At 54.2% G+C, this 24,629-nt stretch overlaps 1 protein-coding gene across 1 annotated transcript in view; it reads right to left on the bottom strand.

Annotated features, from left to right (window-relative positions):
• The window catches only part of LOC119971886 (DENN domain-containing protein 5A-like), a 387,311-nt gene that overhangs the window by 158,722 nt on the left and 203,960 nt on the right, over nucleotides 1–24,629 (bottom strand). Inside the window, 1 exon segment of the mRNA XM_038808165.1 lies at nucleotides 10,550–10,765. Coding sequence (XP_038664093.1) covers nucleotides 10,550–10,765 — 216 coding nt within the window.

Below are 24,629 nucleotides of genomic sequence, written 5' to 3' on the forward strand. Positions count from 1 at the left end.
TGTGGGTTGAGAGATGTGCTGTTACTTCATCTAATGGCTGGATGCTGTAGTTACACACTATTCCACATGGTCATTCATATATACAAAGATGATATACTAGATATCATTACAAATTGAAATCCCCAACTATCACAACCTTACTTGCCCTGCAGGTTTCCGTAATCTGCCTACAAATGCTCTCTTCCACTTCCTCCCCACTATTTGAAGGCCTATAGTAAATACCAAGGTCGCCTCTCCCTTCCTGTTTCTCACCTCCAAGCATATGGAATCTAATTCAAGAACTGCATCTAGTTCAAGGGCTATGATACAATCTTTGACCAAGACACCTACACCTCCTCACTTTTTACCCACTCTGATTATACTAAAAATCTTATAACCCAGGATGTTAAGTATCCAGTCCTGTTCTGGTTTCAGCCATGTTTCTGTCAATGCTACTATGTCATATCCTCTTCAGCAATATCTTTTTTTTAAATAAACATTTTATTGAGGTATTTTTGGTATTATAACAACAACAAAATAAACAATGTTCATGAAACTATAAACATAGTGCAAAAGCCGCCTCGCTCCCTTACAGGTCCCACCTTTATTAACCCCCTACTCTAAGCTAAACTAACCCCCCCCCCCCGTTTCTGCTGACGATTAATTTTCCGCGAAGAGGTTGATGAACGGTTTCCACCTCCGGGCGAACCCTAACAGTAACCCTCTCAAGGCAAACTTGATTTTCTCCAAATAGAGAAAGGTAGCCATGTCTGATAGCCAGGTCTCCGACTTCGGGGGCTTTGAATCCCTCCAAGTTAATAGTATTGTTCTCCAGGCTACCAGGGAAGCAAAGGCCAGAACGTCTGCCTCTTTCTCCTCCTGGATTCCTGGATCTTCCGACATCCTGTAAATCGCCACCACTGGACTCAGTGCCACCCTTGTTTTTAACACCATGGACATGACAGCTGCAAACCCCTGCCAAAATCCCCCAAGCTTTGGGCATGTCCAGAACATGTAGACATGGTTCGCTGGCCCTCCCGCACACTTTGCACACCTGTCTTCCACCCCAAAGAATCTGCTCATCCGGGCCACTGTCATGTGAGCCCGATGAACGATCTTGAATTGTATCAGGCTGAGCCTGGCACATGTTGCGGACGCGTTGACTCTACTCAACCCGTCGGCCCATAGACCATCCTCTATCTCTCTTCCCAGCTCCTCCTTCCACTTGGGCTTCAGCTCCTCGGTCTGCGTCTCCTCTGACCCCATAAGTTCCTTGTAAATGTCAGTGATGCTCCCTTCTCCTACCCACCCTCTGGAAACTACCCTGTCCTGAATCCCCCTTAGCGGTAGGAGTGGGAAGGTTGACACCTGTTTAAGTAGGAAGTCCCGCACCTGCAGATACCTGAATTTGTTTCCCCTCGCCAATCCAAACTTCTCCCCAACGCCCTCAAACTCGGAACGCTCCCCTCGCCAACCCAAACTTCTCCACAGCGCCCTCAAACTCGGAAAGCTCCCCTCTATAAACATATCCCCCATCCTCTCAATCCCTGCTCTCCGCCATATCCAGAACCCCCCACCCATACTTCCCAGAGCACACCGGTGATGATTACAGATTGGGGACCAGACTGATGCTCCCTCTGCTCCCACATGTCTCCTCCATTGCCCCCAGACTCTCAGGGCCGCCACTACCATGGGGCTGGTGGAGTACCGTGCTGGCGGGAATGGCAGAGGCGCAGTTACCAACGCCCCCAAACTGGTGCCCTTGCATGAAGCCGCCTCCATATGCTCCCATGCCAACCCCTCGCCCACCACCTGATCATGGCTATATTCGCTGCCCAGTAATAGTTACTAAATTTTGGCAGTTCCAACCCGCCCTCTCCCTGACTCCGCTCAAGCATTACCTGCCTTACTCGCGGGGTCTTGCCCGCCCAAATGAAGCCAGTGATCACTTTGTTGATCCGTTTAAAAAAGGACCGCGGAATAAAGATGGGGAGACACTGAAACACGAACAGGAGTCTCGGGAGGACCGTCATCTTCACCGTCTCCATCCTCCCAGCCAGTGACAACGGAAGCACGTCCCACCTCCGAAAATCGTCTTTCATTTGGTCTACTAATCGGGTTAGATTTAATTTACTCAGCCGGTCCCATTCTCGCGCCACTTGAATGCCTAGGTACCTAAAGCTTCCCCCTACTAATCTCCCCCCAATCGCCTCTCCTGTCCCCTCAGCTGGACCGCAAACATCTCACTTTTCCCCATATTTAGCTTATACCTTGAAAACCGGCCAAATTCCCCTAGAATCCTCATGATTTCTTCCATCCCCTCTATTGGGTCCGATACATACAAAAACAGGTCGTCTGCATAAAGCGAGAGTCTGTACTCCACCTCCCCCCTACCCCGGACCAGTCACTTCCAGCCCCTTGAGGCTCTCAGAGCAATTGCCAACGGCTCTATAGCTAGTGTGTGAACAGTGGGGAGAGGGGGCATCCCTGTCTTTCCCCCGGTGCAGTCTAAAATAGTCCGATGTTGTCCTATTCGTCCGTACGCTTGCCCAGGAGCCTGATACAGCAACCTGACCCAGTCAATAAAGCCCCGCCCAAATCCGAACCATCCCAGTGCCTCCCACAGATAATCACATTCTACCCAATCAAAAGCCTTTTCTGCATCAATTGCGATCACTACCTCCACCTCCCTACCTTCCGGGGGCATCATGATCACATTTAACAACCTTCTTACATTGGCCACCAACTGCCTACCCTTGGGTCCTCCCCAATAACGTCCGGAACACAATCCTCAATCCTGGAGGACAAAATTTTGGCCAGCAATTTGGCATCCACATTCAACAGGGATATCGGCCTGTAGGACCCACACAGCTTCGGGTTCTTGTCCCGCTTCAGAATCAGCAAAATGTGACATCGTCGGGGGCAGTAACCCTCTTTCCCTTGCCTCATTGAACATTCTCATCAACACCGGCCCCAATATCCCAGAGAACGTTTTATAAAACTCCACTGGGTACCCGTCCGGCCCCGGGGCTTCACCCGCCTACATGGCCTTCAGACCCTCCACGATCTCTTCCAACCCGATCGGGGCCTCCAGCCCTTCTACCAACTCCCGGTCCACCTTTAGGAAATACAGCCCCTCCAAGAAGTGCCTCATCCCCTCCGTCCCCATGGGGGTCCGACCTATACAGCCTACTGTAGAAATCCCTAAACACCTTATTCACCCCTGCAGAATCTCCGACCAGGTTCCCATCTCCGTCATTTACTTTCCCTATCTCCCTGGCTGCCTCCCTCTTTCTAAGCTGCTGTGCAAGCATTCTGCTGGCCTTCTCTCCATACTCATAGATCACTCCCCTCGCCTTTCTCAGCTGCTCCACCGCCCTCCCTGTGGTTAACAAGCCAAACTCCGCCTGTAGCCTTCACCGTTCCCTTAAAAGTCCTGCCTCTGGGGTCTCCGCATACCTCCTATCGATCTGTAGTATCTCCTTTGCCAGTCGGTCCGTCTCTGCCCTGTCCACCTTCTCCCTATGGGCCCGTATCGAAATCAGCTCCCCTCTGACCAACGCCTTCAGTGCTTCCCAGACCACCGCTGCTAAAATTTCCCCCGTGTTGTTGACCTGCAGGTAGTTCTGAATACATTTCCTCAGCCGCTCGCACACCCCTTCGTCAGCCAAAAGTCCCACATCTTGGGCGCGATTCTCCGCTCCCCACGCGGCCTGGGAGAATTGCGGGAGGGCGCCCCGACATTTTTACGCCCCCCTGGCGCCCCCCGCGATTCTGCCCCCCCCCCGCTCGGAAAAATCGGCGCTCGCCGTGTTTCACGGCGAACGGCGATTCTCCGAGCCCGATGGGCCGAGCGGCCGGCTCTTCACGCCCGTTTCACGATGGCGACAAACACACCTGGTCGCTGCATTCGTGAAACGGGCGCCAGATGCCCGTTTGGGGCATCTAGGGGCCCGATTGGGACGGGAGCACCACGACTGTGCTCGAGAGGGGACAGGCCCGCGATCGGTGCCCACCGATCGTCGGGCCAGCGTCCAAACGGACGCACTCTTTCCCCTCCGCCACCCGGCAAGATCAAGCCGCCACGTCTTGCCGGGCGGCTGAGGAGAAAGACGGCCACCGCGCATGCGCAGATCACTTCACATTCTCGGCGTGACGAGGTCGCTGCCGAGAAAGACGGAGGCCCGCTCCTAGCCCCCCGGGTGGGGGTGAATTAGGTGCGGGGAGCGGGCTTCGAGGCCGTCATGAACCTCGGCCGAGTTCACGACGGCTTTCACGAATTCGGCCCCCTGCGGAGAATTCCGCCCCTTACCTCCAAAGCGGGCGCTAGTTGCAGTCTTTACTAACCTGCAGGTCAACCCAGTGCGGAGCATGGTCTGAGATTATGATTGCCGAGTACCCAGTGTCCACCAACCCTGCCAATAAGGCCCTGTTCAAAATAAAGAAATCAATCCGGGAGTACACTTTATGCACGTGTGAGTAGAAGGAGAACTCCTTCACCGTTGGCTACCCTCAAGCAATTTTTGTTTCCAGTTCCCCAATTTTGTTCACTGTACTCCGTGTATTTACATACATACAATTTAACCCTGCCAGAATTTCTTCATTACTCTTTGGGAGGCGACCATTTCTTTTTCCCTGTCAACACACAAGCCTTCCCTCACTTTTCCCATTTTCTCTCTTTTGCCTTCACTGGTACTTCTAAAACTAGGCTCATTAGTCAACCCACCCTCTTGCATTACAAGTTTAAATCCACCCCCACTCCACGATTTACTCTCTCAGCCAGAAGATTCGGCTCAGATGAAGCTCATCTGTTCTAAACACCTTTCCCCTTTCCCAAAACTGATCCCAATGTCCCAAAAATCTAAACCCCTCTCTTTTACACCATCCCTCAAGCCATGCAATTACCCCCCTGATCTGCCTTTGCATAAATGGTGAAGCTCATGGCACAGGTAATATTTCTGAAATTGCTACCCTAGAATTCCTACGTTTCAACCTACTCACTAAACTGGACTCCTGAAACTGGACCTGCAAGACCTCAAAACTATCCCTCCTGCATGAACCAAAACCTCTGGCTGTTCACCCTTCCTTTCCAGAAGTTTATCCAGCGGATCCATTATGGACCGACCCCTTGCGTCCGGGAGGCAACAGACCATGTGGGACTCACGATCTTGGCTGCAATCTCGATTGTCTATCCCTCGAACTATTGAGTCACCCACTATACCACATTTCCAATCTGCCTGCCAGCCTCCCTCCCGCTTTCCAGAGTAGCCTCACGCACCATGGTACAATGGCTTTCCCTCGAGTCATCTACACCTGATTCAGTCGTCTTCTCGCTTCATTAGCATCAAAATTTTCATACCTGTCAGCCAGCTCCAAGGAGTCCTGAACCTGCTGTCTCTTTTCCTTTTGATGAATGGTCACCCACTCTCCTGCCATCCCGACAATCCTCCTTGCCTGCCTATCACGATGTGGAGTGACCACCCTCTGATATGACTGTTCCAGAAACTTCTCTCCCTCTTCTATGGTACGCAGTGAAGAGAGTCGCTGATCCAAATCAGCCACAGGTTGTTCAAGGATTGCTACCCCCTGGCACTTCTTGCGGATATGACTTTCATGGACGTCTTGTGGATCCAAAACCTCCCACATCTTGCATGCCACACACATCACCCAGCTATATTTACTGATCAAGGTAAATTTTCAGATGACACAAATTTTGGAAGAATTGTGAACTGTGAAAAGAATAGTGATAGATTTCACGAGGATATAGACTGTCCGTTGGGATAGGTAGACACATGATAGATGAAATTTGATGCAGAAAAGAAGTGTAAAGTAATACATATTGGGAGAATGAGGAGAGGCAATATGAAATAAAGGGCAGAAATCTAAAGGAGCTGCAGGAACAAAGGCACCCAAAAGTAAATGTGTCTAAAACATTGAAAGTGGCAGAGCAGCTTGGGAACATAGTACAGGATTGTGGGCTTTAGAAATAGAGGCATAGAGGCAATATAAATAGAGGCATAGAGGCAATAGATTACAAAAGCAAAGACGTTATGGTGGATCTTATAAATCACTAGTTTAGCCTCAGCACGAATGAAGAGTCCAATTTTGGGTACCAGACTTTAGGAAGAATGGGAAAGCCTTTGAGAGGATGCAGCAAAAATGAGAATGGTTCCACTGATGTGGGACTTCACTTGTGTGTATAGAATGGAGAAGCTGGGGCTGTTCTCCTTACAGAAGAGAAGGAAGACATTTGATAGAGTTGTTCAAAATCATTAGGGGTCTCAAAAGAGTAGCTGGAGAAGAACTGTTCCATTGGCAGAAGGGTCAAGAACGAGGGAATACGGATTTTAGGAGATTGGCATAACACTGAAAGCTCATCACGCCACCTACTATAGGTATAATTAGCACTACAAATACAATAAGGAAGGTTCACAAGAAAGATATTAATGAAATGTGCACTTCATGTACTGAATTTTGTATAATAATTTTTAATTTAATAATCTTTATTTGTGTCACAAGTAAGCTTACATTAATACTGCAATGAAGTTATTGTGTAAAGCCCCTAGTTGCCACATTCCGGCACCTGTTCGGGTACACTGAAGGAGAATTCAGGATGTCCATATTACCTAACAACACTTCTTTCGGGATTTGTGGGAGGAAACTGGAGCACCCAGAGGAAACCCACGCAGACACAGGGACAATGTGTGGACTCCACAGTGACCCAAGCCGGGAATCGAACCCGTGTTACAACACCGTGGGCACGATTCTCCGACCCCCACGCCGGGTGGGAGAATCGTGGGAGTGCCGGGCGATTCACGCCACGCCGCCCTGGCACCCGCACACGATTCTCCCACACCCCCCAAAACGGCGTGTCACGTTTTACGACAGGCTGCTCAGAGAATCGCCGCTTGCCGTTAGAAATGGTGAGCACCGATTCTCCGGCCCGCCTAATCCAACCGGTTCACGCCGGCGCCAACCACACCTGGTCGTTGCCGGCGTGAACAGCGTGCGACCACTGCGTGTGGGGCCTGTGGGGGGGAGGATCGAGCACCAGGGGGGTGCTCAGGAGGGGTCTGGCCCGCGATCGGTGCCCACCGATCGTCGGGCCGTCGTCTCTAAAAGACGCACTCTTTTCCCTCCGCCGCCCCGCAAGATCAATGCTCCATCTTTGCGGGCGGGGAGGACGGCAACCGCGGGTGACGTCATTTAGGCGCCGCCGGCCGCGTCATTCAGGCAGCGCCGCTTTGACGTGGGCGCCAAGGCCCGGCGTGCAAAATTGACACGCCGTCGCTCCTAGCCCCCTGGGGGTGGGAGAAAAGGGGGCAAGGAGCGGCCTCCGACGCCGGAGTGAAACACTCCGGTTTCCACTCCGGCGTTGGCACTTTGTCTCCCTTTGGGAGAATTGTGCCTCATGTTTCATAATGGTACATAATCGATGTGCACCTGGTGACCTGCATTTCACTTGTGACCTTGAGGTTAGTTTGCCGGGAATCAAACCTGGGATTTGGAGCTGTGAAGCTACAGTGCTAACCACTGTGCTACCATGCCGCCCATATATACAATTTTATATAAATACACGTATCTAAATATATTCGGTAGATGAGGTGATTAATAGACGATTAAGAAGATACTTAAATGTCCCACATGAATGCACATTCTTCCTTTAATGGTAAGTTGTCCAATTTGACCTCTAATCAGACACTATTTGGGTGACATGCAATGAGTACCCAGGCAGCCCCTGCTGCCATTTAATGTGCCGTCATATCCTTTATTTCCTGGCATAACTTCATATACATAATGTAGGTGAGCTTTAAACAAGGGAGCACCTTTCATTATGAGATTGCTGCACTGGGGAGGGGCAGGAAACAGTTTATTTTAATGTGTAGTGGATAAAATAGAAGAAATTATGTATACAGGTACCGGGCCCTTTATCCAGTTCCCAAAATCCAGAAGGACCTGGAAACTGGCCATTTGAAATTGGCGCACAAATCCTTTTATTCTTTATTTCGTTTTCCTCATTATGTGATATTTTGTTATCTTGGTTTCAGGAAAAGCTCTACTGTCTCCAGCTGTCCACTTCTTAAGAAGCAATACTGACAGATGACCTTGTCAAAAACATTTGGGAGTATTATTTCTATTACAATCGGTGATGCTGGTTGCATCAGGGATTTAAAGAAAATACTGGCAGAATGCCTTTAACTTCTTCCTATCGTTGGTCAAATTTCCCAGGGACAGCTGGGGCGGAGCAAAAAGGGCCTTCAGGCCAGTGGCAGGTATCCAATTTAGGCTCTTTGAAGGGTCATGAAGTATGATTTTGTGCATGGGCCCTGTGGAGCTTCAGCGGCTCACCAACTATAATCATGAGAGAGGAAGGAGGCGATTGTTTGCAACATGAATTTTCATACTTTATTTTATGCATTATATGGATAATTATAGGACTCAAAATCCATAAAATCCCCAAATGTGGCACATGTCCAGTCTCAGGCTTCCCAGATAGGGAGGGGATTCTCCGGTCTCCAACGCCAAAATCGTATTCAGTGATCAGCCGGAGAGTCCATGCTGGCGCCAAAATCGGGGGGGCAGCACCGCTTTTGCGATGCCCCACCCCTCCCAAAACAGTGTACCCAAATAGTACGCCTCACGCCGTATGGGCGGCCTCAGGACGTTACCCGAGGCCCTCCCCCCGATGCTCCGCCCCCCCAACCGACCGAGTTCCTGACAGCGTGGGTCTCTCATGTTATTTATTTCAGGGAACTTGGTGTGGGGGCTGCGGACTGAGTCCAGCACCACCACAGTCGGGGGAGAGCTGAACTGCGGGCAGAGGGGGCTTTGGCAGAGGGGCTGAGGGCACTGGTGGGGGAGTGGTCCGGGGATGGCGAGCCTGGCTAAAGGAGGGGCACTATTTGGCAGGCCGGGTCCGCGCGAGTCAGGCAGCATGTTGCACAGCGTGGCCACTGCAGGCTGCCGCCTTGCGCATGCGCAGCCACAGACCCGGCGATTCTCCAGCCATATCGGCAGCTAGATCCAGGTGCTCTGCTCTGCGCGCCTGCTAGCCCCCCACCAGACGGAGGATCGGTGGCCATTTTGCGCTGATACTTCAGTTGTAAAACGCCACCATTCCCACACCGCCGTAAGAACATAGGGCGGGATTCTCCCAACAGGAGAATAAGTGCCGACGCCGGAGTGAAAACCGGAGTGTTTCACTCCGGCGTCGGAGGCCGCTCCTCGCCCCCTATTCTCCCACCCCAGGGGGGCTAGGAGCGGCGCCGCGTCATTTACGCGCACCGGGCCTTGGCGTCACGTAAAAGCGGTGCCGTGTAATTTACGTGGCGCCGTCATCAGCGCATGCGTGGTTGCCGTCCTCCCTGCGGGCACCCCGCAAGACATGTCGGAGTGATCTTGCGGGGCGGCGGAGGAAAAGAGTGCATCTCCCAGAGACGCCGGCCCGCCGATCGGTCGGCACCGACCGCTGGCCAGACCCCTTTTGAGCGCCCCCCCCCCCGGTGCTCGATCCCCCCCCACAGGCCGCCCCCGCAGCGTTCGCACGCTGTTCACGCCGGCAGCGACCAGGTGTGGTCGGCGCCGGCGTGAACACGTCATATTGGGCAGGCCGCTCGGCCCATCCGGGCTGGAGAATCGCCTCTCGCCCGTTACAAACGGCGGAAGAAGTAAGAACTTTAGGGCACAGCTGACATTACTGCCGCTGGCAGTGCCATCCTATGATACATGATAGCTGTAGATATTCTTGCAGAAGGTACCACGGCTGTCAGTGTTTTCTTGGTAATTCTGACCATCCCTAGGCAAAGCTCCTCCAATAAATCCAGATAGGTGTGCTCTACTACTTGAGTACAGTCTTCCTTGTTGTATTCCCTATTCTGCTTTACCTGGATGGCTCGGATGCGTAGTGTTAAATAAAGAAAACAAAGCTTTGCTAACAAACAAAACTATAAATTTATTTAAACTACTAACTAAGATTCGTTCACATTCCTAAAGTAGAAGGTTATTATATAAAACTACGCTATCTCTAAGTTACAGAACTCTCAAGTATATAACTGCCCTCTATGCCTGACCCTCTTCCAGCTCTCTCCTAACTCTCAACTTCCAGAATCCTCAAGTCCATAATATATATATGACTGTTCTGTGGTTTCCTCTAACGGTATGAATCATTATCATTAACTTTTTAGCCCTTTACATCAGTCAATATACATATCATGACATTCCCCAGCTGTATTGTACATCCATCTTTTTCATCCAAAAAGTAGTTTACAAAAATAGTGTGTGAAAACATGTGGCCTCAAAGCCTCCCGTGCAATTCAGCGTTGACAAATGGGGGAAAGGTACAGAAGTTTTTTTTAAAAACTTTTTTAAAAAACAAGTCATATTTAAGAGCCCCAGTAATAGAATTATCTCTCACCACTTTCAAAAGAGTGATAAGGGCTAGAAAGGAGAAAAAATGGGAGGATAAAGAATATCTGCTAAAACAAAATCCATAATTCCTTCAATAACTATAAATTTGTACGCATTCCTCCAAGTTCTACTTAGATATCTAGCAAACAAGCGTTTAACTCACCTTATCAAAATTCTGCATTTGTTCCCGGTTGCTGAACCAAGATTCCTTGTCCTGGTTTGGCTGAATTACAAACACCTCATAATCTGCAAACATCTGAGTAAAGCGATTAGCAAAGATTTCTCTGATCTGAATGTTAAGCTGATGAATCTTCAGCTCCTCCTCATCACAGTGAACCTTCAAATCTTTATTACTTCCAGCTTCCTCTCTCACGTCCAACTGCAACAATATAACAGGCAACAGGTCAATCATTCCTTAGGTTTACCACACATTGCCTGAAGGAATGAGGAAATCTTTGAAGGTACCTTTACATCATTGCTGAAGATATTTATTACTATTTCTGATGATGCATTTGTTGAAAGATTGCTGCTCATTTAAAGGACACAGCAGAATTAATGATTTATAAAAACATACATACAACTTGCAACTATACTGGGCGGGATTCTCCCAACGGGAATCTAAGTGCCGACGCCGGAGTAAAAACCGGAGTGTTTTACTCCGGCGTTGGCGCCTGTTCCCAGACCCCTATTCTCCCCCCTCCGTGGGGCTAGCAGGGGCGTCGTGCGATTTACGGGGGCGGGGCCTCGGCACGGCGTCAGAGACCCGGCGCCGCGTAAAAGACACAGCGCCTTGGGTCCCGCGCATGCGCAGTTGGGCCGACGCCAACTAGCGCATGCGCGGTGGTCATCCTCCCCCAGGCCGACCCACACAAACATGGCAGATGGATCCAGGCTCACCGGCGGAAGAAAGGAGGCCCTCTGACAGAGAGGCCGGCCCGCCAATCAGTTGGTCCCGATCGCGTACCAGGCCACTCCGGAGGGCCTCCCCGGGGTTGGGACCTCCCTCCCCCCCACAGGCCGCTCCCGGCCCTTGAAGCCCCAGGACCCGCCGGCCCGGCAGCAGGTTAGAACAGCGCCGGCGGGATTGTCATTTTTCTCGCCGGCCACTCGGCCCATACGGGCCGGAGAATCGTAGCTCGCCATTTGCGGCGATTTTCCGAGCGGCCCGGCGCGATTCTTGCGGCCTGGTTTCAGGGGGGTGGGAGAATTGCATGCGGGGGTCGGGGCAGTGTGGTACGATTCGCGCGGCGCCGCGGCGATTCTCCCACCCGGCGTGGGGGAGGGAAAATACATTTACTACAGGTTAAGCATCCCTTATCCAAAATGTTTGGGAACGAGTGTGTATCAGGTTTGGAATTTAACGGATTTCGGAATATAATGTGCATGTGCAGCGTATTGGGAACTGCGCATTTGTAGCGTGTTGGGAACTGCGCATGTGCGGTACGTTGGGAGCTGCGCATGTGCGGCGCGTAGGGACATCGGTCAAATGCTGCCTTAACTATCACTTTCACTTCACATGTAGCAAATTCCAGACTTATAGGTTTTTCGCACGCTGCCAGCCCCTGCACTCCTACAACCTTGGCAACTCCGAATCAGAACAAACAAGGAAGTGACCATCTGACATGAGGACATCCATAATTGTCCAGTGATCCATTCAATGATCTGAAGGTCATAAAATACCCAATGGCGTTTGAATTAAACAGCAAACCAAACAATTAATGAAAATGACAGATAGAGGCTACAACATTTCATTCAATAGGAACCTGCCTACCTTTATTTCCCACTAAAATCCAGTAATTTAAAATGAGATTGTTGACCAACAAACATCAATGGAGGAACAGAAAATGCTGGAAACACCCAGCACATCAGACAGACACTTTGGAGAGAGAAAGTAAATTAACCTTTTACAGCACAAATTTTATAAATTGGCCCCACGGGTGCATGGGTCGCAAGACCCACTCCCTTAAAGGGGCCCGCTACCACACAAATCATCTTGCTGATGCTTTCTAACATGAGAGCGGTGAAAACCCTGTAAAAGGTATTTGGTTAGTTGTAAAGCACTTTGGAATATCCTTTGAGATAGTGCAATGTGCATTATAAATGTGTGTCTTTCCTTCTGATTAACCGTAAATATAAAAGCCAACAGGGTGAAACATAATCGGTGGAAATTTCCGTTCCTGAGACTAAGGGCGAAATTCTCCGCACCCGCGGAAAGTCGGCAAACCATCGTAAAAATCGGGACCGTTTTACGACGGTCGCGAAGGCTTCATTTCCCGACGGATTCACTTCCTGGAAATGGGCTAGTAGCGCGGCCGCGTCAATTACGTGCGTGATGACGACGAACGCGACGACGACACGAACCCGCCCATGTGACGCCGCCCGACGCCGTAAAAAGGCGCGGGCGACCACAGAATCTGTCGGGCGAGGATGTCGGAGCCGAGGAGAGCTGCTCCTCGCTTTGTAGATGCAGACGTCGAGGCGCTGCTCGATGCCGTGGAGCAGAGGAGGGGCATCATCCGCCCGCGGAGAGGGCATCGCCAACCTGCCAGCACGGTACGCCAGGCCTGGCGTGACGTGGCTGCTGCCGTCAGTGCTGTGGGGCAGACCCCTCGCTCAGCAGAGCAATGTCGGAAGAAGCTACACGACCTCACCAGGTCTGCCAGGGTAAGTGCCATGAGGGTGCCCCCTAGTCACAACCATCCCTCCCCCTTAACTGCCCGGGGGGGGGGGGGGGGGGGGGGGGGGGGGGGGGGGGGGGGGATTGGGGCAGAGTTATTTGAGGGTGGTTCACAAAGTTGTCACAGACCCAGCGCTCTGGCCCCGAGGAGAGATGCAATCGTCTGACGATAACTTGCCCCCCCCAAACTGTGCCAGTATCTGAACGGACTGCTGATACCTACCGTTTTGTAATGATCTACCTATGTTCCCTCCCCCAACAGGCCAAGGCCGGTCATAACCACCGTGAGCGGCACAAGACTGGAGGGGGTTCGCCCAACATGCACCCCCTCAGCACCTTTGAACAGAGGGCACTGGACCTTGTTGGGGGGTCTGCCACCCGCGATATCGCGCAATGCGAGGTTGGCGGAACTGCAGCAAGTGAGACAACCCTCCCTGACAAACACCCCCCCCTCCCCCATCCTCTGTCCCTTCACACACCCTGCCCACTGGGACACCTTCCCCATCCTCTGTCCCTTCACACACCCTGCCCACTGGGACCGTCCAGCGGCCTGCCGAGCAAATCGAAATAACCCGTCTCATTCTCTTCCCTAGGACGTGATGCCGAACGACCAGGGCCGTCTGCCTCCAGACGGAGACAGGAATCTGCCGCCACCTCACCCGGGGCCTCACAACAGAGGGTGCCCGATCAGCGGGCAGCCCCATCCGCCCCAACCCAATCTGCGGACCAGGACGCACAGAGGGTTCGAAGTCCACCACCACCACCAGAAATGGCCAGGGACAACCCTCCTGTCGCTGAGCAGCCCCACACCATGGACGAGGCCCTAAGCATTGAGAGCGTCGGGCTTGCGGCACTGCTTTCTCCCACCACATCCATCATCCCAGAGATACACACCCCGGCGGGCCTATTTAGTGATGAGTCTCCTGGGGCACAGTCTGGTTGGCACATCACAGCTGAGCAGGTACAGCAGGTGGAGGTCGGAGCAACAGAGGGCCCGGACTCGCGGAGGCCAGACCAGGCCCAGGATGCAGCTGGCTCCCAGACGTTTTCTGAGTTCCTGGAGTTTATCAACCCACCCGCACAGCCGATGCCTCAGGAAACCCAGGGAAACAATGACGGGATGAGGGCTTCCTTCCAGACTCTGCAGACGCTGTTAGAGGAGTCGAACCGCGTCCAAGAGCAGGGAGTGGTGCCGCTCATGGCAGAGACCCAGTCCGACACCGCACGGGTGGCATCCGCGGTGGAGGCAATGGGTCAGGTTATGCAAGACGTTGGGGTTAATGTGCACGCGTCATCCTCGGCCCTGGACAGGGTTGCCCTCTCACAGGCAGCAATGTGCCAGAGCCAAAACGACATTGCCGGCGCCCTGCGGGCCATGGCCGAGTCTCAGCAGGTCATTGGCCAGTCGCAGCACGCCATGGCACAGTCCCAGCAGTCGATAGCACAGTCCCAGCAGTCGATAGCACAGTCCCAGCAGTCGGTCGCGGAGACCATCAACCGCCTGACACATGTGCTGGATGGCGTCGTGCACACACAGGTTGAGATCGCACAGTCCCTGGCGGGAATGTCTAACTCCCTGGACTCCGTCTCTGCAAACCTTCGGATCCTGGTGGATACCGTTGCAGGCCTCCAGGACTGGCAGCGCCAGGTGTCGGTGGTGCGACGGGGCACCTCCCCGCTCGCACCTCTGTCCCAAAGTGAGGCCCGGGGGCCACCGGGCTCCCCGAGGGAGGAGGAGGTTTCGGGGTCCGTCCCATTAACTCCATCACGGGACGTCCCGGAATTCTCGGCCTCCCCCCGTCCCATCCCTGGTGCATCGGGTGGGCAGCAGGCAGAGCAGGGTGGCACAATGTCACCCGAGACGCCCGCAGAGCAGCCTGGCCCATCAAGGCCGGGTCGCCCCAGGAAGTGCATAGCCAAGGAGAAACGAGTCGAGGGGGGCGATTCGCAGCAATCCTCCTCCACTCCTGCTGTATCATCTGGGGATTCACTTAGTGGTAGGGCCCGTAAGGCAAGTTAGATAGACACTGAGTAAGTTGGCACGGGTGAAGGGCACAGTTTAGTTGTAGGGGCTAGGGCACCTGTAAATAATTGTTAATATTAAACGCACTGTTCCACCTTACTTGTAATACCGTGTGATTGTTCCACAGCCACAGGAATCGTGATGGTGACCGAGTGTCGCTGGGGGTGACGGGTGGTGAAACCTCGGTGCCGGGTGTGCAGTCCCTGCCCCTACCCCCCTCCCACAGCTAGCCCACGCGGGCACGTGATGGAGTGTCAGTGACGAACGCAGCGGCCACCAAGGTGGATGGTTCAGCTATTGCCATGGGTCAGACTCTCTCTAACGATTCTGAGATCACAGCTCTTCGCAGAGCGGGCTGTCATCATTCCACATGGCACTGATCACACCCGCTGACACAGCCATCAATGTTGTGCCATTCCGTCTGTACCCAGTGATAAGCGTCATGTCGAAGTGGAGCAGTGTACACTGGGGGGGGGGGGGGGGGGGGGGGGGGGGGGGGGGTTGTGGTGGTGGCAGTTGTGTGGTGACCCTCTGCATGACTAGCGATGCAGGTGGTGGTTTGGTGTTCATCGGGGACGTCACATGCGATGCGTGAACCGTGCTGCCACCAGGGCGTCGCGTGCCCGCCGTCCTTGCCGGGTCCGTCGTGCCGCCTCCTGGACATCACCAGCACCTGGATCGTGTCTGCGTTCTGCGCCCGCCACTCCGCCAGCCTCCTCCTCCTCCTCTGTGCTGGCACCACTGCCACTAGCTTCTCCCTCCGCCTCCTGCAACAGGTCATCTCCCCTCTGCATCGCGATGTTGTGCAGCGCACAGCAGACCACTACAATGCGAGCGACCCTGTCGGCCTGGTACTGCAGGGCCCCTCCGGAGCGGGCCAGGCACCTGAATCTCATCTTCAGGAGGCCAAGGCAGCGCTCCACCACACACCTGGTTGCTGCATGGGCCTCGTTGTATCGTGTTTCCGCATTGGTCTGAGGCCTCCGTATAGGCGTCATCAGCCAAGACCTCAGCGGATAACCCCTGTCACCTAGCAACCAGCCCCTCAGCCGGGGGGGACGTCCCTCAAACATCGCAGGGATGAACGACTGCGCTAGTATGTAGGAGTCATGCACACTCCCTGGGAACCTTGCACAGACGTTCATGAACCTCATGTGGGGGTCGCATACCACCTGGACATTAATGGAGTATGTCCCCCTCCTGTTTGTGAACACTTCCTTGTCCACAGCAGGCGGGCGCATGGGGACGTGAACACAGTCGATTGACCCCTGAACCCTCGGTATCCCGGCCACACTGGCAAATCCACGGGCTCGTGAGTCTTGACTTGCTTGGTCCTCGGGAAAGGTGATGTAGCGATTGGCGATGGAATAGAGGGCGTCGGTCACATCCCGGATAAACCTGTGGACCGATGACTGGGAGATCCCGGAGACGTCCCCGCTCGGAGACTGGAAGGAGCCGGTAGCATAGAAGTTCAGAGCGACCGTCACCTTGATGGCTACCGGGATCACGTGTCCTCCCCCCGTTCCACGTGGGGCGAGGTGCGACAGGAGTTCGCAGATATGTATCACCGTCTGCCTACTCAGCCGGAGTCTTCTCCTGCAGGTGATGTCCGGCATTGTTAGGAAAGAGACCGGACCACGGTACACCCTCGGCTTTGGTCGTCGCCTCTGACGCCGTGGCTGCCCCCTCACTCTCTCCTCTTCCTCTTCCTCTTCCTCCTCCTCCTCCCCTCCTCCTCTTCCCACCCCCCCCCCCCCCCCCCCCCCCCCCCCCCCCCCCCCCCCATGCTGCTCGACGACTGGCAACTCCTCGGCCCTTCCCTCTGCTGCCGCAGCTGGCCCTGCAGCCACTGCGGGTTGTGGGTGTGGATGCTGCTGCATCTCCAAATCCAGTAGAGCGGGCCCCAACCACTGCGCAGAACATAGCCGTTCTGTTCCCATGCATCGTGCTAACCTACAGAAGGGTGGTAGGAGGCAGAGAAACGGGACATGTTAGACGGACGTTAGTCGACACCTCGGCAGCCGCCAGCCATGGGATACCAGTGTGTCCCGGTGGCCTGGTCGCGCTGCTGACACGCAGTCAGCCTAACCCCTGGTCACTTTCTGCATCCAACGGCCAGTAAACTATGGCCTCCTCACGGGTGCGTCAGTGGCCTTGGCCGGAGCCACAGGGGAACCAGCGGCCGTGTCCTCGTCACCTGCACACCATGGCATGCTGGCAGACATTTTGTTACGGGGTTGGACGGCTCACTCTCTACCTAACCCCCCCCCCCCTCCGTCGCCCCCCCCACTGTCTCCCCCGTCTCCCCCCCCTCCGTCTCCCCCACTGCCTCCTCCGTCTCCCCCCCCCCTCCGTCTCCCCCACTGCCTCCTCCGTCTCCCCCCACTGCCCCCTCCGTCTCCCCCACTGCCTCCTCCGTCTCCCCCACTGCCCCCTCCGTCTCCCCCACTTTCCCCCTCCGTCTCCCCACTGCCCCCTCCGTCTCCCCCACTGCCCCCTCCGTCTCCCCCATTGCCCCCTCCGTCTCCCCCACTGCCCCCTCCGTCTCCCCCACTGCCTCCCCCGTCTCCCCCACTGCCTCCCCCGTCTCCCCCCCCTCTGCCCCCGTTCTGGACCCCTCCCGTTCCCAGGGATGCCTTCCCCGTTGTGGCCAGACTCGAGCGGTGCGCTGAACGGTGCGCTGAGCGGTGCGCAGAGTGGTGCCCTGACCTCCTCCAAGCAGTCGTCAGCCAGGCCGACTGGTTGACGAATTTAAAAAGCAGGTGTGTTTCACGACGTCCAAACAGGGCGCCATGACGTCGGGACTTCGGCCCATCCGGGCCGGTGAATAGCGGGGGGGCTCTCAGTGGCGATTCTGGTCGTGTCAGGGGCGGGAAGGAGGCGTTTGTCGGGAAACGCGACTCCGACAATTTGCGGGGTTCGGAGAATAGCGGGAGGGCGTCGGAACAGCGTCGCCGTAAAAATTTCCGACGCCCGCTATTCTCCGAACCGTCGTGAGTCCGGAGAATCGCGCCCTAAGTGTTGAGGCCCGGTGTAGGATTAGTAGACTGCTACAACAGCAAAACTGACGTTGCACCTGGACCACTTCAGCAACTGTTGAGGGGCTAGCACTGGGGCCACATGGAACACAATCGATTCCAATGAGAAATGGTGCGGATTCGCCGGATTCGCAATTGACACTCAGGAGGGTGACAAGCTGCAGCCGCATATACACACTTCACTCCCCACACACACCATCCCAGCCAACAAGTGAGCAGCAAGAAGAGCGGCCCCGAGCTTCACAGACGCTGTGATTGAGATTCTGCCGGACGTCATAGAGGAAACGCAGGCCACCCTGTACCCCGGCCGCAGAAGGAGGCTGCTAGCTGCTGCCGTCCGGCGTGCCTGGGCGCAGGTGGCAGAGGCAGTAAGCGACATGAAAACATCATCCAGGCCCGCCAGCAGTTCCGGAAGAAACTTGCACAACCACCTCAGGGCGGCCAGGATGAGCAGGCAGCACTGTGCCCCTGGAACCAACTCCTGTCCCATACACTTGTAACGCTATCCCCACCTCCCCCCCCTTGCCTGAAAGGCAGCTGAACCCCCAACTTGCACCACATGCTGGCACACAGACCGGCCACCATTTCCGGGTGCCTTGGCCACTGAAACCACCAGCTACTAACCCACTGGGCTTCATGCGTCGGACTGTGCAACACTGGGCACTTTCTGTTTAAACCCCACCCTTCCCGATCCCAGGAGAAGTGCGGCCATAACCACTGAGAGTGGGAGAAGACTGGAGGGGGACCGCCAAACCTGCAGCCCCTCACCACAGCAGAGCAGCGGGCCCTGGACATGGTCGGCGGGCCTTAGGAAAGGGCAGTCACCGAGGTGGTCAACTGCCTTGGGCAAGGGAGTGAGATCCCACTGAGTTGCGTTTCCCTAACATCACCCCTACTCCCACACCACCCCTACTCCCCACCCAGTCCACGGTCTAATCATGCGTCCTGTCTTGTGTTTTGCAGGACCTGCTGGTGATGTCCCCTGCCTCCAGCCACAGCCAGAGCCAAAGACCTGGGTGCCGAGCAGCAACGCTGATGAAACCATTAACCCAGGACACAGATTTCTCATCACAACTGTCCTAAACGCCCTCCACCATGCCAGAGACACTCACCTCATTTGGGCACTTTAGTGGAGTCTCCTGGGACACTATCTGGGGCACACCACACAAATGCTTTGGTACATCAGGTGGTAAGAACTCCCGAGGGAGCGGACAGTCGGAGGGCAGGCCAACCCCAGGGACTAGCTGGCGTCCAGGCGGGTTTTGGGCTTCTGGAACGGACAGCCCCATCCATTGTGCAGATGCAGCAGCAGAGCCAGGGACTACATGAGGGGTTGTCAGCAAGCATCCAGCACCTGCAGGGGCAGGTGGAGGATATCAACAGCATACAGGAGCAGGAGGTAGTGCTGCACATGCATGCAACCCAGGCCAGCACCGTACGGGTGGCTTCTGCGGTGGTGGCCTTGGGGGGAGGGTTTTGGATCCCCCCCACCCGCCCTATCCCTGGTGCATCTGTGGGCAGGATGCACAGGGCAGCACCATGCCACCTGGGACACCCGAGCAGCAGCCGGGCCAATCTAGGCCTGGTCGCCCCAGGAGGCCGCAAAGGGGGACCCAGGTCACAGGCAGAAATCACAGCAGGCTGCCTCCACTCCTGATGCACCGTTTGGGGAACCACCTAGATGTAAGCATTAGGGCACGCAAGGTCATAAAAGTAGACACCAATTAATTCAGCATGAGTGCAGGGCGAGGGCACAGTTTTGTGATATGGGGCTAAAGTACGCATCTGTACATATGTTTCCATATTAAATGCCTGTGCACAATGTTACAACTTGCCTCAGTGCTCTGACAGAAGGGTGGATGGGGTGGGCTGGTCTGGGCTTGATGCAGAGGGGGGTGCGGGTGGGGAAGGGGGGGTGAGAATTGGGCTGGGATGCGGTGTCCGTACTCCTTGCCAGTCCCCCCATTCTCCTCGGCGATCAGAGCGTCCCGTGCACATTGGCCCTGGCGCACACATTGTGCAGTCTCTCATGCCGGCTGGCCTCGTGTTCTGCCAATTCTCACCCTCTCCATATCCTCCTCATCGGAGGAGGCCTGCCATTCACCTTCCTCCTTCAAAACATTGCCCCTCTGTTGCGTGCTGTTGTGGAGGACACAGCAGGCCTGGGCGACCAGCCCAGCATCATACTTGAGATCCCCTCCAAAGCAGTCCAGGTCCCTCCAGAACGGTCCAGGCACATGAACCGTGTCTTCAGGAGGCCATGGCACCGCTCGATCATGCTCCTGGAAGTGGCATGCACATCACTGTAAGGGGTCTCCACATCAGTCTGTGGCCTCCAGATAGGCATCATCAGCCACGACGGCAGTGGGTAATCACTCTCACCCAGGAGACAACCCATGATCGCATCTCTCCGTGTCCTACTTCCTTTCTCTCCCTCATCAGCCATGGCGCCTGTTTACTGATTTTTAAAGATACAAGTGAACTTCGCCGTTGGAAATTTGCCCCAGTGGTGACGGAAAATCGCGGAGGCAGCAGAGAAAACCGGGTCAGGCCTGCTAATGATATGCCAAAGGTGTTTACTGTCTTTACGGAGTGGAATGCATTGACACTGCTGTCGAGGCACCGGAGAATTGCGATTTGACGTGAAACCGGCACCTGCAATGATTTTGGCGTCAAAACCGATTCTCCGCCCAGTCGCGTTTCCGGATTCCGGCGTGAGCCGACGGAGAATCACGCCAATATGTATTGTACATACCAAAAAAGAATGTTTTTTTGTTGTAGCAGTCTCTTCCAGCATTGTCTGCATCCTTTTACTATGCACCTGCATGACGTCTGTGAGCACTTTTTCCGCTGTGTTATCAATGTTATCTTCACCTTCATTGTTATCAGCACGATCACAAAAACCAAAGGAAGATCAATTCAATCTAAGACTACATCAGGGGCTGGATTCTCCGACCCCCCGCCGGGTCGGAGAATCGCCGGGGGGGGCGGCGTGAATCCCGCCCCCACCGTCTCCCGAAGTCTCCAGCACCAGAGATTCGGTGGGGGCGGGAATCGCGCCGCGCCTGTCGGTGGGCTCCCCCCGGCGATTCTCCGTCCCGCGATGGGCCGAAGTCCCGCTGCTGTAATGCCGGTACCGTCAGCGTGAATCAAAACACCTCCCTTACCGGCAGGACTCGCGGCGCGGACGGGCTCCGGGGTCCTGGGGGGGAGGGGCGCGGGGCGATCTGGCCCTGGGGGGTGCCCCCACGGTGGCCTGGCCCGTGATCGGGGCCCACCGATCGGCGGGCGGGCCTGTGCCGTGGGGGCACTCTTTTCCTTCCGCGTTGGCCATAGCCTTCACGATGGCTGACACGGAAGTGGTCTCCTCCCCTGCGCATGCGCGGGGATGACGTCAGCAGCCGCTGACACTCCGGCGCAAGCCCGGACTTCCGCCGGCCGGCGAAGTCCCTTCGGCCCCAGCTAGCGTGGCGCCAATGGCCTTTCCCGCCAGCCGGCAGGGTGCCAACCACTCCGGCGCGGGCCTAGCCTCTCAAGGGGCTATCCGCACCTTTGGGGTGGCCCAACGCCGGAGTGGTTCACGCCACTCCATCCCTCCGGGACCCCCCGGCCCACTGGGTAGGGGAGAATCCAGCCCCAGGCTCTGAGGATGAGGATGCAATGTGCTGGATGGCTTTCTTAAATGTTTCTTAAATAAAAGACAATACAGTGATGTGCATTGTCTGCATCATTAACAATGATTTTAGTCATAGCAGTCTCTCTTTAATTCTGTAAACTGACATGATTTCTTGTTCCGTTATAGATGCATTCTGTTCTAGTCCTTCAATATGTCTGTCACATATTTTCACCATGTTAACAATGTTATCTTCACTGTGATCATCACAATCTCCTTGATTCAGAACCATATCAGCTATTTTGACCACCTGTCATTGAATGAACAACTGGAGCCTCATTATCAATGTTGAGAACTTCTTCAATGTTCACTTCCTCCAGCTTATCAACAGCATCCAAGAGTGTTCTTTTTGCATGTGTAAGGAGGTCCAATATCATCCTTTTCTCATCTGTCATACGGAACCATTGAAACTCATCACTTTGTTCGTCATCATCATCAAACATAGTCATAGGCCACAGGTTGTGCCAGGCATGCACAAGGGTGGCTTTATCTACAGTGTCCCATGCGTTATCAATGGCATAAATGACATCCTTCCTTTTGGAAACCTTCCACACCCATGCCTCTGTTCATTGCTGCCAACATGCTGTTTAAGAAAAAGTCTTTATATTTACTCTTCATTGATGTGAAGATATCTTGGTCACATGGCTGAATCAATTAAGTCACATTTGGGGAAAAGTAGATGGCATAAATATTATTCTTGACGAGATGTTCAGCTGTAGGATGTGAAGAACAGTTGTCAAGGAATAACAAGGAATAACATAATCTTGCAGCCGTCATCCAGTCCAGCTTCCCTGCAGTGGGCACGAGCTGCTGGTAAAACATGTTTGTGAAACCAATCAGTCCCTGGTGACCCATACCCTCTTGTTTGCGTAATAATGGACTGTAAGGTATTCACTCCTTTAAAACAGCGAGGACGCATGCTCTTGCCTATTGCAGCGCATTTACACTTGTGCATGCCTGCTGCATTAGCCCACATTCCAGCACAGTCAATCTGTCCGTGGCATTCTTAACACCTGAAGGGGCCTTCTCATCAGCTGTAGTCAGTGTCTTCCTGGGACAATAACACCAAAACAACAACATCTCATTAGCATTGCAGATTTGTTCTGGCGTTAAATTTTCATCAGTGATAATCTTGGCAAAATCATCAATGAATACCTCTGCTGCCTCGTGAATACCTCTGCTGCCGCTTAGAAAGGTAGGGACGAGCTTTTGATATCTGGGAATCCAGGTGGCCCGGGAATGGGAGGTGCTGCACAAGTTAAACCTATCCCGGTTGGTAGTACAAATGGAAGGGAACTTTAAGAGATGGGACATGCTCCCGCTATCACTGACGGGGATGGTACAGACCGTGAAATGACTGTCCACCCCAGATTTCTATTTGTCTTTCAGTGCCTCCCCATCTTCATCCCTAAGGCCTTTTTGAAGCGGGTGAGTAAGAGTATTTCAAGCTTTGTGTGGGCAGGTAAACCCCCACGGGTGAAGAAAGTGTTGCTGGAGCGCAGTCGGGGGGAGGGTGGGTTGACGCTGTCGAACGTCGGCAATTACTACTGGGCGGCTAATATAACCATGATTAGGAAGTGGGTAGTGGGGGAGGGGTCGGCATGGGAGCGGAAGGAAGCGGCGTCATGTAAAGACACCAGTTTGGGAGCACTGGTAACAGCACCTCTACCGTTCTCGCCGGCCCGATACTCCACAAGTCCAGTAGTAGTGGCGGCTCTGAGGATCTGGGGGCAATGGAGGAGATATGAGAGGGGAGGGAGGGAGCATCGATTTGGACCCCAATTTATAATAACCACAGGTTTGTACCGGGTAGGCTAGATGGCGGGTTTCGGAGGTGGCAGGGGGCAGGAATTAGAAGGATGGGGGATCTATTTATAGACTGGAGCTTTCCCAGCTTGAAAGCTTTGGAGGATCAATTTAAATTGCCAGCAGGGAATGGTTTTAGGTATTTGCAGGTGCGAGACCCCCTGAGAAAACAGGTGCCGGCCTTTCCGCTGCTGCCGCCATGGGGGATACAGGATAGAGTAGTTTCCAGTACCTGGGTGGGAGAGGGGAAGGTATTGGATATTTACCAGGAGCTTTCAGAGGCGGAGTAAACTCCAGTGGAGGAGCTTAAGGGCAAGTGGGAGGACGAGCTAGGAGGAGAGATAGAGGAGGGGCTATGGGCGGATGCCCGAAGCAGGCTGCTCATCATGTGCCAGGCTTAGCCTGATACAATTTAAGGTAGTCCACCGGGCACACATGACAGCAGCTAGGATGAGTAAGTACTTCGGGGTTGAGGATATGTGTGCGAGGTGCGTGGAAGCCCAGCAAAGCTTAGAGGGTTTTGGCAGGATTTTGCTCAGGCAATGCCCATGGTACTACAAACGCGGATGGTGCCGAGACCGGAGGTAGTGATCTTTGGAGTGTCGGAAGATCCGGGCGTTCAGGGGGCGAAAGAGGCCGACGTCTTGGCCTTTGCCTCCCTGGTAGCCCGGAGACTGATCTTGTTAATGTGGAGGGACTCGAAACCCCCGAGTGTAGAGACCTGGGTTAATACTGTAACATGGCTGGGTTTCTCAGTCACGAGAAAATAAAGTTTGCCTTAAGCGAGTCAATGTTAGGGTTCACCTGGAGGTGGCGGCCGTTCGTCGACTTTCTCGGGGACAATCCAAATGGTAACACATTCAGTATTCCAAGGGGGGGGGGGGGGATGGTTTGTTGATGTCTGGTCTTGAACAAGTACTTTCCTTCAGTAATTACAAATGAGAGGGGCCATATTGTTGGAGAGGACAGTGTGAAACAGGCTGGTAAGCTCGAGGAGATACTTGTTCGGAAGGAAGATGTGTTGGG

This window comes from Scyliorhinus canicula, chromosome 9, assembly GCF_902713615.1.
Source record: "Scyliorhinus canicula chromosome 9, sScyCan1.1, whole genome shotgun sequence".
In the NCBI taxonomy this organism is placed as follows: Eukaryota; Metazoa; Chordata; class Chondrichthyes; order Carcharhiniformes; family Scyliorhinidae; genus Scyliorhinus; species Scyliorhinus canicula.